Source organism: Artemia franciscana, unplaced genomic scaffold, assembly GCF_032884065.1.
Source record: "Artemia franciscana unplaced genomic scaffold, ASM3288406v1 Scaffold_2111, whole genome shotgun sequence".
NCBI classification, from domain to species: domain Eukaryota; kingdom Metazoa; phylum Arthropoda; class Branchiopoda; order Anostraca; family Artemiidae; genus Artemia; species Artemia franciscana.
Window position 1 is genome coordinate 31,183 of NW_027063122.1, and position 14,921 is coordinate 46,103.

At 34.5% G+C, this 14,921-nt stretch overlaps 1 protein-coding gene across 1 annotated transcript; it reads left to right on the forward strand.

Moving 5' to 3' along the window:
* Nucleotides 1-7,539: 7,539 nt before the first annotated feature.
* Nucleotides 7,540-7,926, forward strand: LOC136042838 (dynamin-like). Its single transcript, XM_065727767.1, has one exon. It carries the CDS (start codon nucleotides 7,540-7,542, stop codon nucleotides 7,924-7,926), a length of 387 nt encoding a protein of 128 aa, XP_065583839.1.
* Nucleotides 7,927-14,921: the final 6,995 nt, after the last annotated feature.

Genomic DNA, 14,921 nt, shown 5'->3' on the forward strand with positions numbered 1-14,921 from the left:
CTGCTTTCTTGTGGGGCCTATTTTGCTCGAATGTGGCAACAGACTTAAAAATGGTAAAACAACTCTTGCTGATTGTTATGAGTTCCTATTCTTCAAATGGATTATTCCATAATTCCTACCTCATAATTCTCTGGTGAAAAGTGTGCATTAATTTCATGCATTTTAAGACGTCAATCACATTGTCTTACGTGTCTTTCCCCAAAGAAGATGGCAATAACTATCCTATTGTCCTCCCAATAATTATGTCCCAATAACTCTGTATCTTCAATAACTCTTTCTTTCTTCTTTAAATGTGACTGGTATATTAACACTAATTTTAAAAAATTTGAGGTAATTGTATATGGAACGTAAAAAAAATTCCACCTGATCAGTTTTGCATAGCACAGAAACAACTGAAAAAAAACCCAGCTAGCACCGTCTAATGCTGCTCAATATTATCACCATAAAGCTAATCTAGGACGTGGAATGGAGGGTTAGGGGCCAACCATCCTCTGCTTTCACACAACCTTCCTGCTGACCTTCTCCAGATTTCTCAAGGTATCCATTTAGATGGATACCAATCCTTCACTGGCATCAATGGTATCAATTTCTCGAAGTACTTCAGTGTTTCAAAAATTTTATCCATATTTTATTTTTTCATTTCACCCAATAGTAGCTTTATTTGCTGGTTTAAGAGCAAAGTACCGTGTGTATCTGGTTCTAATTGTTTACATATTAGAAATAATCTATGCATTATTTCATTGTAATTATGCAAAACCAGTGGTCTAGTCGAATGAGACGAGAAAATGTGTAATATACAAATTGCCTCTCCAGTCCTAAACGCAGATGTAAAGATCAATCCCAGCCTTAAGCTCGTTTAGAAGATAAAAATAAAGTGCATGTCCTAAACTAGATTAAATAATTAAGAGTTTTCTAAAATGAAAGCAAAGAATGGCATTAAATCTCAAAGCAGAGAGAAATTGGTTCGCAAATGAGGATGCCTAAAACTCAATACCCTTCTCTTGACGCTGAAGTTTTGACTACTGTTCCCGAATATTTAAGAACGAATGCTCGACCAAAAGAGTCGTTAAATTAAAATGAATAATAATATCAATGGACTTAAAACCAAATTTTCTCTCTTTATATTCCTTTCAGGGATCAGTATATCCCTTCAAATGAAATGAGAGATTGCTCCATGGAAAGGAAAAAAACAACCACAAAAACAGCTCCCAGGGAGTCCCCTTTCCCCTCCCCAACAACTTTTGTGTACTATCATGTAATTTTTCAAATTTCTTTATATTTTAAAATCAATCCCCACCCTTCAGATTCTGCAAAAAACCTTAGAAAATTTCGCTTTTAGGGTATTAAAAAAAATACTTTCAATTTAATGTGCTTTGATATTTCATGCAGAAATCGTATGACGTATTCCCTCCCCTCAAGAATCTTCCTTCCTTAATTGTATGTCAAAGTTTTCTTGTCGAAGAGAGTTGAGGAGACCAAGAACATTGGACGAAAGTCGGGATAGCTTCACTGAATTTAGAAGGAATCAAAATGCTATAGCTCTCTTTTGAAAAGACTAACTCTATTTTAGGAACTCACAACTTGCTTTACTTACATAGGAGCAAAAATTTCGCTAAGACAAAATCATGTGACAAAAAATTTAAATTTCGAAAACCTTGGGACAAAATTAGAAAAAAAATAAAACCAGGAGAGCAAAAGTTGAAACTGTCAGAAAAACTTAAACAATAGAATTCAATCTGTGGTTTGACTTGACAAAATTAAAAATGGTAAAACCTTTCCCTCCAAAAACTATGTAATGCAAAGCTTTAGCACAAAACTGAAAAAAGCAAAACACATCGATAAAAAAATGACAATCTGAAAAATTAAAAAAAAAAAAAAATCTAGCAAAAACGAACATGTTTGAAAACACTTGAACAACAATCTGAAAATATGTGAATTTTCTCAGAAAAATTAAGATTTGTGAAAACATGAGAAGCTGCCGGATAAAAAGGCTGAAATAGTCCAAAAGAGCTGGAGGTGATTAAGGTGATTTAGCTTACGTCCTTCTGCCTGAGCCTCGAGTCTTGTAATTTGAAACTTAAACGAAAAGTAAACCTCATATTTCGCCACCAATTGAACTTCAGAAGAGATGCATAATCCTTCGAGTGGAGTCAAAAACTAAAAAAACTAAAAGTTCACCATTTCGGTAATATTGTACTATATGGTGCTGATCAACAGTTGATAAACCAGAATTTTAGGGGTTGATTGACTGAAAAAAAGTTATCTAAAAGAATGAATATGGCTACAGCCCAGGAACACGGGCACAAAATTATAATTGTCCAACTTTGATCATCCAGAATATTCATCCAGAATTTCAAGTAATAAAACAAATTCTATATTTTGTGTACCCAAACGTGATAAATGGAGATCCACCAATATATTCGTAATAAAAGATTAAAGGGAAATGGGAACTTCCTGGGAGGGTGTAAAGAGGGAGGCTTGCGTATATTAAGACGCAGTTTTGTCAAAAATTGCATTTCATACTGATATTATCTTCTAAGGATTTCTGAACGGTGTTTCAAAAAAGATGAGAAAAGGAGAGACATCTCTGCTTCCTAGGCGAAAAAAGATGTTCCTTGTTGCTCCAGATATCATTTCGATCATACAATGTTTTTGTGGAGGTTCAGGCTATTTTTGATATTCCCATAAATCTGCTCGTAAATGACTAACTTGTACCAATAAGATTAATACAAAAAAAAGTAGTTAACATTCCAGAATTAGTATCAAATGACTATTCTTCCTCACTTTTTTTTCAGTACACATTTTAAATTTTCGGTTGAAATAGGGTTAAGTTCGTTATTTACTAGGTTGCGTCTGCCGCCAGAACCATGATTGTCATTCATCGACGACCTCTGCATACACTCTTTGGGCGTAACTAATCGAAGTTCTTATGAAGAAGTGAAATGACGTAAAAGGAAAACCAGGTGTATTTCTTTTTCTTCAAAAATAAAAAAAAATTTACAATCCCAGAACTATATACATATTCTTAGAGAAATTTGACAAAACCAATTACATGAAAAACGCATTAATTTTTTTTAAAACGTTAAGGTTATGTTTTGAATGTTAGAGGAAGTTTCAATATATCAATGAAGGTGGACTTATCTCATTAATAAATAATAAAGCTATGGAAAAACTGACTTCAATTGTCGATAAGTTGCAAGACATCTGTACATTCCTGGACCTGCCAAAAATAAAAAAACACATCATCTGACATGGATATATCTCCATGTGTTTCTCCATTGTGGATTTAATAAAAAGAAGAAATAAAGTATATTTGTCTATTTTGACAACCGAGGATCTGTCCTGGTATACAAGTGGCAATGGAGATGACCAGGAACAAAAGCTTACTATACCCCTAGAAGGGATTAAGCTGAAAGAGCTTGAGTCTGAATTAATGACAGAAAAATCCCCTTTCACTCTTTACCAATCGAGGGGCAGAAACATCTATAAAGATTCCAAAAAGCTCTATGTAACGTTTAAGGATCAAGATAGTTATGACGCATGGCTGCTTTTGCAAGAGTTGGTGTTACTTCTAAAGACACTGAGAATGGATAAAGAATCCATGAAGAACAAACGTCAAATCTTGACTATTCGTAACGCCATTGACTCCTATATGAAAATAGTGTCAAATCAAGTAAAAGATTTAGTTCCGAAATGTAATTTGAAAATTTTACTCAATAGTTGTAAAGACTTCATTCAGAGTGATTTGCTTGATGAATTATACCATAAAAACCTAGCAAACCTAATACTTGAGAATGAGGAAGAAGTTAACCAAAGAGAAGAAAAGAGACGACTGTATGGAGCCTGTAGGGACACTTTGAAAGTCTTTGACGATATTTACATAACATTATTCAATACATTATTCAAAACTGTGAATAATGCTTATAAGGATGTTACTACTAATACTACTACTACTCCTACTACTACTAATCCTGCTACTATGAAATGAACATAATTACTCACTCACACAGTTCCTAATCAAATTCATCGAAAACTCATTTAATTTCTTGTTAAATTTTTTACAGATTACGATTTTCTTTGTAAAGTTGTGACTCAGTGTATCCCCACAGGAAATAGACCTATACACTATAGATCACAAATATCAATTTGGAAAACGAAATCATAGTATCAGAACATAACCTCAAAGATCAGTGAATACAAAAAATGTAAAAACCACCTGGCCAACAATAACAAATAAAGATAATAGACATTCCCAGAATTCTTTTTGAGACAGTATATTACACCGGGAGACCAAGATTCACTTGGTCCTTGGTGCTGGTAAGCAGTAACCTTGTATAAATGAGTGGTTTTACAGAATTGCAACTTGAAAGAGTTGACATTGATGATATGATGACACGAGGCTATAATGCAGCAGTTGAAATCGGAAAGGATTGTCAAATAAAATTTTAATGGGATTACATACTTGGCAGATATATTTTGTCTTTGAATAAATTTAAGTTGGGAGACCAATTTTGTTTCGCAGCAAAAGCGAATATAATGCATATATCCAGACTATAACATGGATTGGATGCAGTCATGAAGCCCATTGAGGCCAACAGATTGACTCACTTCATGAAAAAAGAGTGAAAATCTATATATATTAGGGTCGGTCGAATCCTGGGACAGCCGCTTATGACAAGTTACAAAACAGGTTTTTTGGGGCCATGCCGATTTGATTAAAAAACATACATTTGTCAAATACGGGCACATTTAAGTCCTGACGTCACAAAATTTGTTTTGCTTCATAGGCTAATAGGAAGGTGATGACATGCAGGTTCTAAACCAAAAAGGACCCTTTCGAAAACTGGTACGCTTAGGTGCTACGTCAAAAAACTAGTTTTTTTTCCATAAGCAATATGAAATCAATGGCAAATGTATTTTCACTGAATAATTATGGGTCTGCTGGAATTCAGTGGTACAGTGGTACAAGTACTTTGATCAAAAGATGGCAGTTGAGAGATAAATTACTGTCTAGAATAGGGATGTCTTTTAAATTTAGGATTTATAAATGCCTACTTCTGAGGTGTAGGTTCTACTAAAATAAATGTAGATATCTATATATATATATAAATAAGTTGTTTGTTTGTGTGTTGACTGACGTCATGTTTGTTTGTCGACTGACGTCATTCTAAGGGTTGAGCATTATGCCGGCATGTGGTTGTTTGTTGACTGACGTCATGTTTGTCCACTGACAATATTACAGACCAGGACACCGGGACACAAATGATGACCGGGACACTGGGACACAGGGAATATAAATGACGACCGGGACACTAAAAGAGAAATTACAAACTGGGACACCGGGACACAAATAACGACCGGGACACAGGGAAACGACAACCGGGACACAGGGACACAACTACAAAGGGGAATCTGGGGGGAACAGGGGATATGGAAATGACGACCGGGACACAGGGAATGTTCGATTAGCAATCACCATCAACAAAGCTCAATGACGACCGGGACACAGGGAATATAAATGACGACCAAGACACTCAAATAGGAAATTTTTGATTTTTGCTTGTTTTGTATCTAGTGGGACTCTTAGTGAAACGGATTTAAATGGCCATATTCATTGAAAAGGGGCAATTCTATCCTATCTGGAATTATTGTTTTATCCTCATATCCTCTCACTCTATTCGGTCAACTCTACTTCACCTAGCTTTGTCTTATACCTATCTAGTAATCGTTGGCATTAAAAAGAAATTAAAAGAATCATTGAATCGATAAATACTTTATTAGAAACAAGAGACTATTTCATAAAATACACGGTTTAATCCTCTTCCACTCTCAAATTAAGTATTTCATTTTCTTATCTGGTACAGAGAATACTTCTTAGTTATCTTTGTTCCTTGGATTCGTTGCAGCAGCGAACATTTAATATTCAAAGAGTCACCAGTCAAAGAGTCATAACGTGATGCAATCAAATGGGGCAGTTTTAGTCTTACCCCAATCATATCTCAAATATATTTCACACTCATCACCTTTGGCTTTTTCTTGGCTGGAACCAAGTAAAAATGAACCACAGGGAATGAGGCTTCTAGGACTACAGACTCCATGAGCCAGAAAATTTGAGTTGATTTTGACTATGTACCGTCGAAATTGGTTTCCAGTTCTAACGCCATAACCTTTCATAATATGATGCAACCAAATAGGACAGTCTTGATCTGGCTCCAATCCAGTCTTAAATTCAGTTTTACTCACGGGAAATGCCTTCGGTTTTTCTTAGCTGGAGCCTAGTAAAGAATGAGCCACTGGGAATCAGGCATTGGAGTCACCCAAACATGACATGATACCTCAGAGAAGCAACTTTTGAAAAGATACATGTTTTATATCATCATTTGTCAAAAGATACGTGTTTATATCATTGCGTATATTAAGACGCAGTTTTGTCAAAAATTGCATTTCATAATGATATTATCTTTTAAGGATTTCTGAACGGTGTTTCAAAAAAGATGAGAATAGGAGAGTCATCTCTGCTTCCTAGGCGAAAAAAGATGTTCCTTGTTGCTCCAGATATCTTTTCGATCATACAATGTTTTTGTGGAGGTTCAGGCTATTTTTGATATTCCCATAAATCTGCTCGTAACTGACTAACTTGTACCAATAAGATTAATACAAAAAAAAGTAGTTAACGTTCCGGAATTAGTATCAAATGACTATTCTTCCTCACTTTTTTTTTAAATACACGTTTTAAATTTTCGGTTGAAATAGGGTTAAGTTCGTTTTTTACTAGGTTGCGTCTGCAGCCAGAACCATGATTGTCATTCATCGACGACCTCTGCATACACTCTTTGGGCGTAACTAATCGAAGTTCTTATGAAGAAGTGAAATGACGTAAAAGGAAAACCAGGTGTATTTCTTTTTCTTCAAAAATTAAAAAAAAATTTACAATCGCAGAACTATATACATATTCTTAGAGAAATTTGAGAAAACCAATTACATGAAAAACGCATTAATTTTTTTTTAAAACGTTAAGGTTATGTTTTGAATAAAGTTAGAAGAAGCTTCAATATATAAATGAAGGTGGAATTATCTCATTAATAAATAATAAAGCTATGGAAGAACTGACTTCAATTGTCGATAAGTTACAAGACATCTGTACATCCCTGGACCTGCCAAAAATAAAAAAACACATCATCCGACATGGATATATCTCCATGTGTTTCTCCATTGTGGATTTTATAAAAAGAAGAAATAAAGTATATTTGTCTATTTTGACAACCGAGGATCTGTCCTGGTATACAAGTGGCAATGGAGATCACCAGGAACAAAAGCATACTATACCCCTAGAAGGGATTAAGCTGAAAAAGCTTGAGGGTGAATTAATGACAGAAAAACCCACTTTCACTCTTTACCGATCGAGGGGCAGAAACATCTATAAAGATTCCAAAACGCTCTGTGTAACGTTTAAGGATCAGGATAGTTATGACGCATGGAAGGCTGCTTTTGCAAGAGTTGGTGTTACTTCTAAAGACACTGAGAATGGATAAAGAATCCATGAAGAACAAACGTCAAATCTTGACTATTCGTAATGCCGTTGACTCCTATATGAAAATAGTGTCAAATCAAGTAAAAGATTTAGTTCCGAAATGTGTTGTGAAAATTTTACTCAATAGTTGTAAAGACTTCATTCAGAGTGATTTGCTTTCTGAATTATACAATAATAATCTAGCAAACCTAATACTTGAGAATGTGGAAGAAGTTAACCAAAGAGAAGAAAAGAGACGACTGTATGGAGCCTGTAGGGACACTTTGAAAGTCTTTGACGATATTTACATAACATTATTCAATACATTATTCAAAACTGTGAATAATGCTTATAAGGATGTTACTACTAATACTACTACTACTCCTACTACTACTAATCCTGCTACTATGAAATGAACATCATTACTCACTCACACAGTTCCTAATCAACTTCATCGAAAACTCATTTAATTTCTTGTTAAACATTTAACAGATTACGATTTTCTTTGTAAAGTTGTGACTCAGTGTATCCCCACAGGAAATAGATCTATACACTATAGATCACAAATATCAATTTGGAAAACGAAATCATAGTATCAGAACATAACCTCAAAGATCAGTGAATACAAAAAATGTAAAAACCACCTGGCCAACAATAACCAATAAAGATAATAGACATTCCCAGAATTCTTTTCGAGACAGTATATTACACCAGGAGACCGAGATTCACTTGGTCCTTGGTGCTGGTAAGCAGTAACCTTGTATAAATGAGTGGTTTTACAGAATTGCAACTTGAAAGAGTTGACAGTGATGATATAAAATTTTAATGGGGTTAGATGCTTGGCAGATATATTTTGTCTTTGTGGGCTCTTTGTGTTGTGTTTGTCTTTTTGTCTTTGTTTGCTATAGCCCACACACACAGACACACACACACACACATATATATATATATATATATATATATATATATATATATATATATATATATATATATATATATATATATATATATATATATATATATATATATATATATATATATATATACATATATATATATATATATATATATATATATATATATATATAAAAATAAGTTGTCTGTGGATCTGTGGATGGATCAGGTGACGTCACCTGAAAAAACTGGATCAGGTGACGTCAAAACTGAAAAAACTAAAAAAAGGCAAAAACTACAAAAAAAATTAAAAACTAATAAAAAAAATAAAAAAGCTAAAAAACTAAAAAAACTAAAAAAGGCAAAAACTACAAAAAAAACTAAAAACTAATAAAAAAGCTAAAAAACTAAAAAAACTAAAAAAAAGGCAAAAACTACAAAAAAAACTAAAAACTAATAAAAAAAATAAAAAAGCTAAAAAACTAAAAAAACTAAAAAAACTAAAAAAAGGTAAAAAATAGAGAAAGTAAGAACAGAAAGCCTGCCGAGGAATAACAAGAGCAACGTGAAAACAGGCTTACGGCTGCAAGAGATAATGCCAGATTAGGAATGTTTAATTTCCGTCAAGGAAGGCGTGTCGAGGAACTACCAGAGCAAACCAGACTTGCTACTAAAAGAGACAGTGAAAACAGAAGGCATGCTGAGGAATCACAAGAGCAACGTGAAAACAGGCTTGCGGCTTCAAGAGATAATGCCAAAAGAAAGCGTGCCGAGGAATCACAAGAGCAACGTGAAAATTATCGCATGGAATACAGGTACAGCCGAGTAGATGATTATAGTAGATGTGTTCAAATCTGGACTATGTCTAAAATTTGTCCCTACTGCAAGGCCTTGAAATTTAATGATGAAACAATGGGAATGTGTTGCACCTCAGGAAAAGTTAAACTTCCTCAACTGGCTGCACCCCCAGAGCCATTGAAGACTTTGCTTACTGGAACTACGTCAGAATCTAAGCGTTTTTTATCAAAAATCAGAATCAACAACTCATGCTTCCAAATGACGTCGTTTGGTGCCAAAATTGAAAATCCAGATCAATTTATGCCTAATTTCAAAGTAAAAGGGCAAATTTATCATAGAGCAGGGTCCCTTCTACCATTCTCAGGTGAGAATCATAAATTTTTACAATTGTACTTCATCAGTGATAGAATTTCTGAATTGAATGCACATTGCGAAATTTCTCCCGACGTTGAAAGGACAATCGTTTCCTAATTGCAACATCTTTTCCCCAAAAATAATAATTTTGTGCAGCTCTTCAAAACACCCATCGATTTGATGCCTACTGATATACATAAAATTGTTGTTTCCGCTGACAAAGCGCCTCCTGGCCAGCATGTGCGTAGATACAATGCTCCAACAATCGACAAAGTGGCAATCGCTATGGTCGGTGATCAGTTTTTACCTCGAGATATTATTCTTCATCAGCGAAACGCTCAGTTGGTAAGAATTGCTGAAACTCATCGATGCTACGATGCCCTAGAATATCCTATCATTTTTTTGGATGGAGCCGATGGCTATCACTTTAATATTAAATTGATAAATCCAGCCACTAACAAAGAAATGAATGAGACATAGTGTTTTACATATAAAGATTGTTGAGCTTTAGCATGCTTGGCAAGTAAAGATTTTTCCAAGTGTCAATGTTAGAATGAACATCGACAAATGGAAGAATAAAATTTAATTAATAGAAGAAACTAAAAAAAAAGCTAAAAAATAATAAAAACTAAGAAAAGAAAAAACTAAAAAAGAAAAAAACTAAGAAAGAAAATATATCTATATATATAAAAATAAGTTGTATATATGTATGTTTGTTTGTTTTTGGGTTTGCATTTGACGTCATTATAAGTATATGAGGCTTTGTATATGACGTCATTATAAGATGACACTACAGACCGGGACACCGGGACACAAATGACGACCGGGACACAGGGATTATAAATGACGACCGGGACACTTAAAGAGAAATTACAGACCGGGACACCGGGACACAAATGACGACCGGGACACCGAGATAGAGGGAATATAAATGACGACCGGGACACTCAAAGAGAAATTACAGACTGTGATACCGGGTTACAAATGACGACCGGGACACAGGGAATATAAATGACGACCAAGACACAGGGACATAACTACAACGGGGACGCCGGGGGCACAGGGGGATATATAAATGACAACGGGGTCCACATTGTAAGTCAAAGTTTTCTCTTCAAAGAGAATGGAGGATACCAAGAACATCAGAAAAAGACTACAAAAGTCAAAATACCTTCATTGAAGAGAAAAGGAATTAAAAACACCAACTCTCTTTTAACCCCACCTAGCTTCCTTTACTGGCTGGCTTTGGGATAAAATTTTGAAAAAGATAAAATCGCGGGGAGGAAAAATTTAAAATGGTGAAAATTCGGGACAAAATGAGAGAAAAACGAAATCAAGTGAACGAAAATTTAAATTGGCCGAAAAAACCTTGACAATAGATTTAAATCTGTGTTTTACTTGAAAAAATTTAAAAATAGTAAAAAAAATCTTCTAAAAACTGTTCAATTGAAAGCAGAAAAAAACGAAAATCTTTTAAAATTTGGGACAAATATTAAAAAAGCCAGAATCTGGAAAAAATGAACAGCTTTTAAAACATTTGGACAAAGATTTGAAAATATGTGAATTTCCCCGAAAAGAATTAACAAACATGGAAGCTTTAGGAGCTGTCATATAAGGACTAGGAAAGTTTGAATAGCCAAAAGGACCTGGAGGTGACCAAAAACGTCAAGAAAGGAATGGGAAAGTCAAAAGATGGTAAGAGAAGTGTGACAGTATTACAAAAACCCAGATGTGACTTTAGGGGAAGAATAAGGCGAAGAAAGCTAAAAAAATACTCCTGAATTTGGGATAGCTTATCAAAACAGAAGAAACTAAAAAAAGAGAGGCCCAGAGCAAGTCTGATCACTTTTTAAAAAATCAGATGGGACTAGAGGAGGTTTGAAGAGAGAAACAAGGTCGGAAAAGGACTATGAAAGTCAGGATAGCCTGCGAAAAGTAATGGAGAACAAAAAATTGGAAAAGGATTAAACCAAGTCGTAAGGCTGTAAAAGAATTCAAAAGATGGCAAATGAAGTAGAGGTGAGACTAAAAGAAAGTTGAAGAGACCATGAATATTGGAAAAAGACTATGAAGTTTGAATAGGCTAATACAAGCTGTAAAAAAAAAAAAAAAAAAAAAAAATCCAATTTTCTTTACTTCAGATTACTGGTATTTCTTTCTGACCATTTTTAATCTGTTCCCAATTTATTACTTCCTTTGAGACGTTCTTGGTGCCCTCTAGCCTTCTTATATCTCCTCTGGCCTTGTCGTTTGTCATTTTGTTTGATGGTTCTCCAAAAACTTCCAACCTATTCTAGGGGGTTGAGTGGTACGCTATATAACAGTTCATAAAGCTATTTTAGAATTGATAGAGGTCTATCGCTTCTGATGCTCATCCTCGCCAGACATCAATATATATGTTAAAGATTTAAGATTTATGAGCTAAAGTTTTTTCCAGTTTACAACTATGGGTACAAAAGCAGGAACAATCAAAATGTAAGTAGCTTTATGCCCAAAATTGTGGTAGAAAATCGGTAATACTTCATGTTTCTATCAGGTCTTCTCCAATAATCTTCCGCCAAAAGCAAGAAAACAAAAATGATGATCTATCGACAACTTTTAAAACCTGCCTAAAAAAAAGAGCTCCCAATTTTCTTTTATTATTTTTTTTTTTTTGGCTAACCCAATACTGAAATTTTAGCTGAAAAGATAATTATTAGATAGCAAATATATTTAAAAGAATAAATCAAAGAAGTCTCTAAGGGTAGAAGCATCTAATGGGATGAGGGGGCAATTGCTCCCCTGAATTTCAAAAAATACTTTTTTTGCTTCTTTTTCCACACAGTACGACAAACAGCAAAGTTATCCCCCTCCCAAACTTCGGAGATTACAAGGAGGTGCTTCAAGTATTTGAAAAGTATCAGAAAAATACAAATATTTAGAAAATATATGTTTTTTTAAATAACACTGCATGCATAGCACAGAAAAAACTGAAAAAAAAAAAACAGCTAGCACCGTCTAATGCTGCTCAATATTATCACCATAAAGCTAATCTAGGACGTGGAATGGAGGGTTAGGGGCCAACCATCCTCTGCTTTCACACAACCTTCCTGCTGACCTTCTCCAGATTTCTCAAGGTATCCATTTAGATGGATACCAATCCTTCACTGGCATCAATGGTATCAATGGCAAACTGTGAAAAAAAGAGACAATTAAATGTTAGCAGGGGTGTGGGAAGATATTTCACACACATGGGGCATACCGTACGTTTTAGCAAGCGTTACTATCTTAGTAAAAATGCGACAACAACTAAGATAAAATTTGATTTGAAACGAAACATTGCATTAATCAAATAAAAAAAAATAATGTAAGGGCTGAGAGGGCTGAGAGGAGAAAAGGGTATAATTCGAATGGAAAATCATTAGTGTGATCTTGATATTTATATTATTAAAAAGATGAGACAGGGTTATGTATTGTTGTGGGTTGGTGGAGGGATAAGAGAATCCCTTACGCGGCCATTGTATGAGCGACTTATATGGTAAAAGTAAATTGTGTGAAAGTTCAATCATGGTTTGTTTCACGAACATGAAGTTCTTATGTGTATTTATTGAATTCGTATGGTCAGGCGAAAATCTTACATCATAAACAAAATACTTTTAGGGAGAATTTAGGTGCCTTTTGTAAAGGTGACACTTGGCTTCATTTTTTCCCTTGACATCTCCTTTGCTAGATTAGTTGGCCTAAAATGTAGCAATGATCAATGTCTTATGTACTTGCAGAATGTTAGAGCATATTGCTGGAATAGACGTCTTCGTATGGTATCCCTATGTTCCAAGCGACCTGGTTACGACGGAAGAAAAGCAAAATTTTGGAAGAATAAGAAGATTTCATAAGCTGTTTGCACTCTTCCAAGATGTTATTCTATTCTCCAGATCTAGAGCCCAAGTTTCCATGAGGAGCTCAACTGGGCAAAGACACTAGCAACATTTCTGCTTTCTTGTGGGGCCTATTTTGCTCGAATGTGGCAACAGACTTAAAAATGGTAAAACAACTCTTGCTGATTGTTATGAGTTCCTATTCTTCAAATGGATTATTCCATAATTCCTACCTCATAATTCTCTGGTGAAAAGTGTGCATTAATTTCATGCATTTTAAGACGTCAATCACATTGTCTTACGTGTCTTTCCCCAAAGAAGATGGCAATAACTATCCTATTGTCCTCCCAATAATTATGTCCCAATAACTCTGTATCTTCAATAACTCTTTCTTTCTTCTTTAAATGTGACTGGTATATTAACACTAATTTTAAAAAATTTGAGGTAATTGTATATGGAACGTAAAAAAAATTCCACCTGATCAGTTTTGCATAGCACAGAAACAACTGAAAAAAAAACCAGCTAGCACCGTCTAATGCTGCTCAATATTATCACCATAAAGCTAATCTAGGACGTGGAATGGAGGGTTAGGGGCCAACCATCCTCTGCTTTCACACAACCTTCCTGCTGACCTTCTCCAGATTTCTCAAGGTATCCATTTAGATGGATACCAATCCTTCACTGGCATCAATGGTATCAATTTCTCGAAGTACTTCAGTGTTTCAAAAATTTTATCCATATTTTATTTTTTCATTTCACCCAATAGTAGCTTTATTTGCTGGTTTAAGAGCAAAGTACCGTGTGTATCTGGTTCTAATTGTTTACATATTAGAAATAATCTATGCATTATTTCATTGTAATTATGCAAAACCAGTGGTCTAGTCGAATGAGACGAGAAAATGTGTAATATACAAATTGCCTCTCCAGTCCTAAACGCAGATGTAAAGATCAATCCCAGCCTTAAGCTCGTTTAGAAGATAAAAATAAAGTGCATGTCCTAAACTAGATTAAATAATTAAGAGTTTTCTAAAATGAAAGCAAAGAATGGCATTAAATCTCAAAGCAGAGAGAAATTGGTTCGCAAATGAGGATGCCTAAAACTCAATACCCTTCTCTTGACGCTGAAGTTTTGACTACTGTTCCCGAATATTTAAGAACGAATGCTCGACCAAAAGAGTCGTTAAATTAAAATGAATAATAATATCAATGGACTTAAAACCAAATTTTCTCTCTTTATATTCCTTTCAGGGATCAGTATATCCCTTCAAATGAAATGAGAGATTGCTCCATGGAAAGGAAAAAAACAACCACAAAAACAGCTCCCAGGGAGTCCCCTTTCCCCTCCCCAACAACTTTTGTGTACTATCATGTAATTTTTCAAATTTCTTTATATTTTAAAATCAATCCCCACCCTTCAGATTCTGCAAAAAACCTTAGAAAATTTCGCTTTTAGGGTATTAAAAAAAATACTTTCAATTTAATGTGCTTTGATATTTCATGCAGAAATCGTA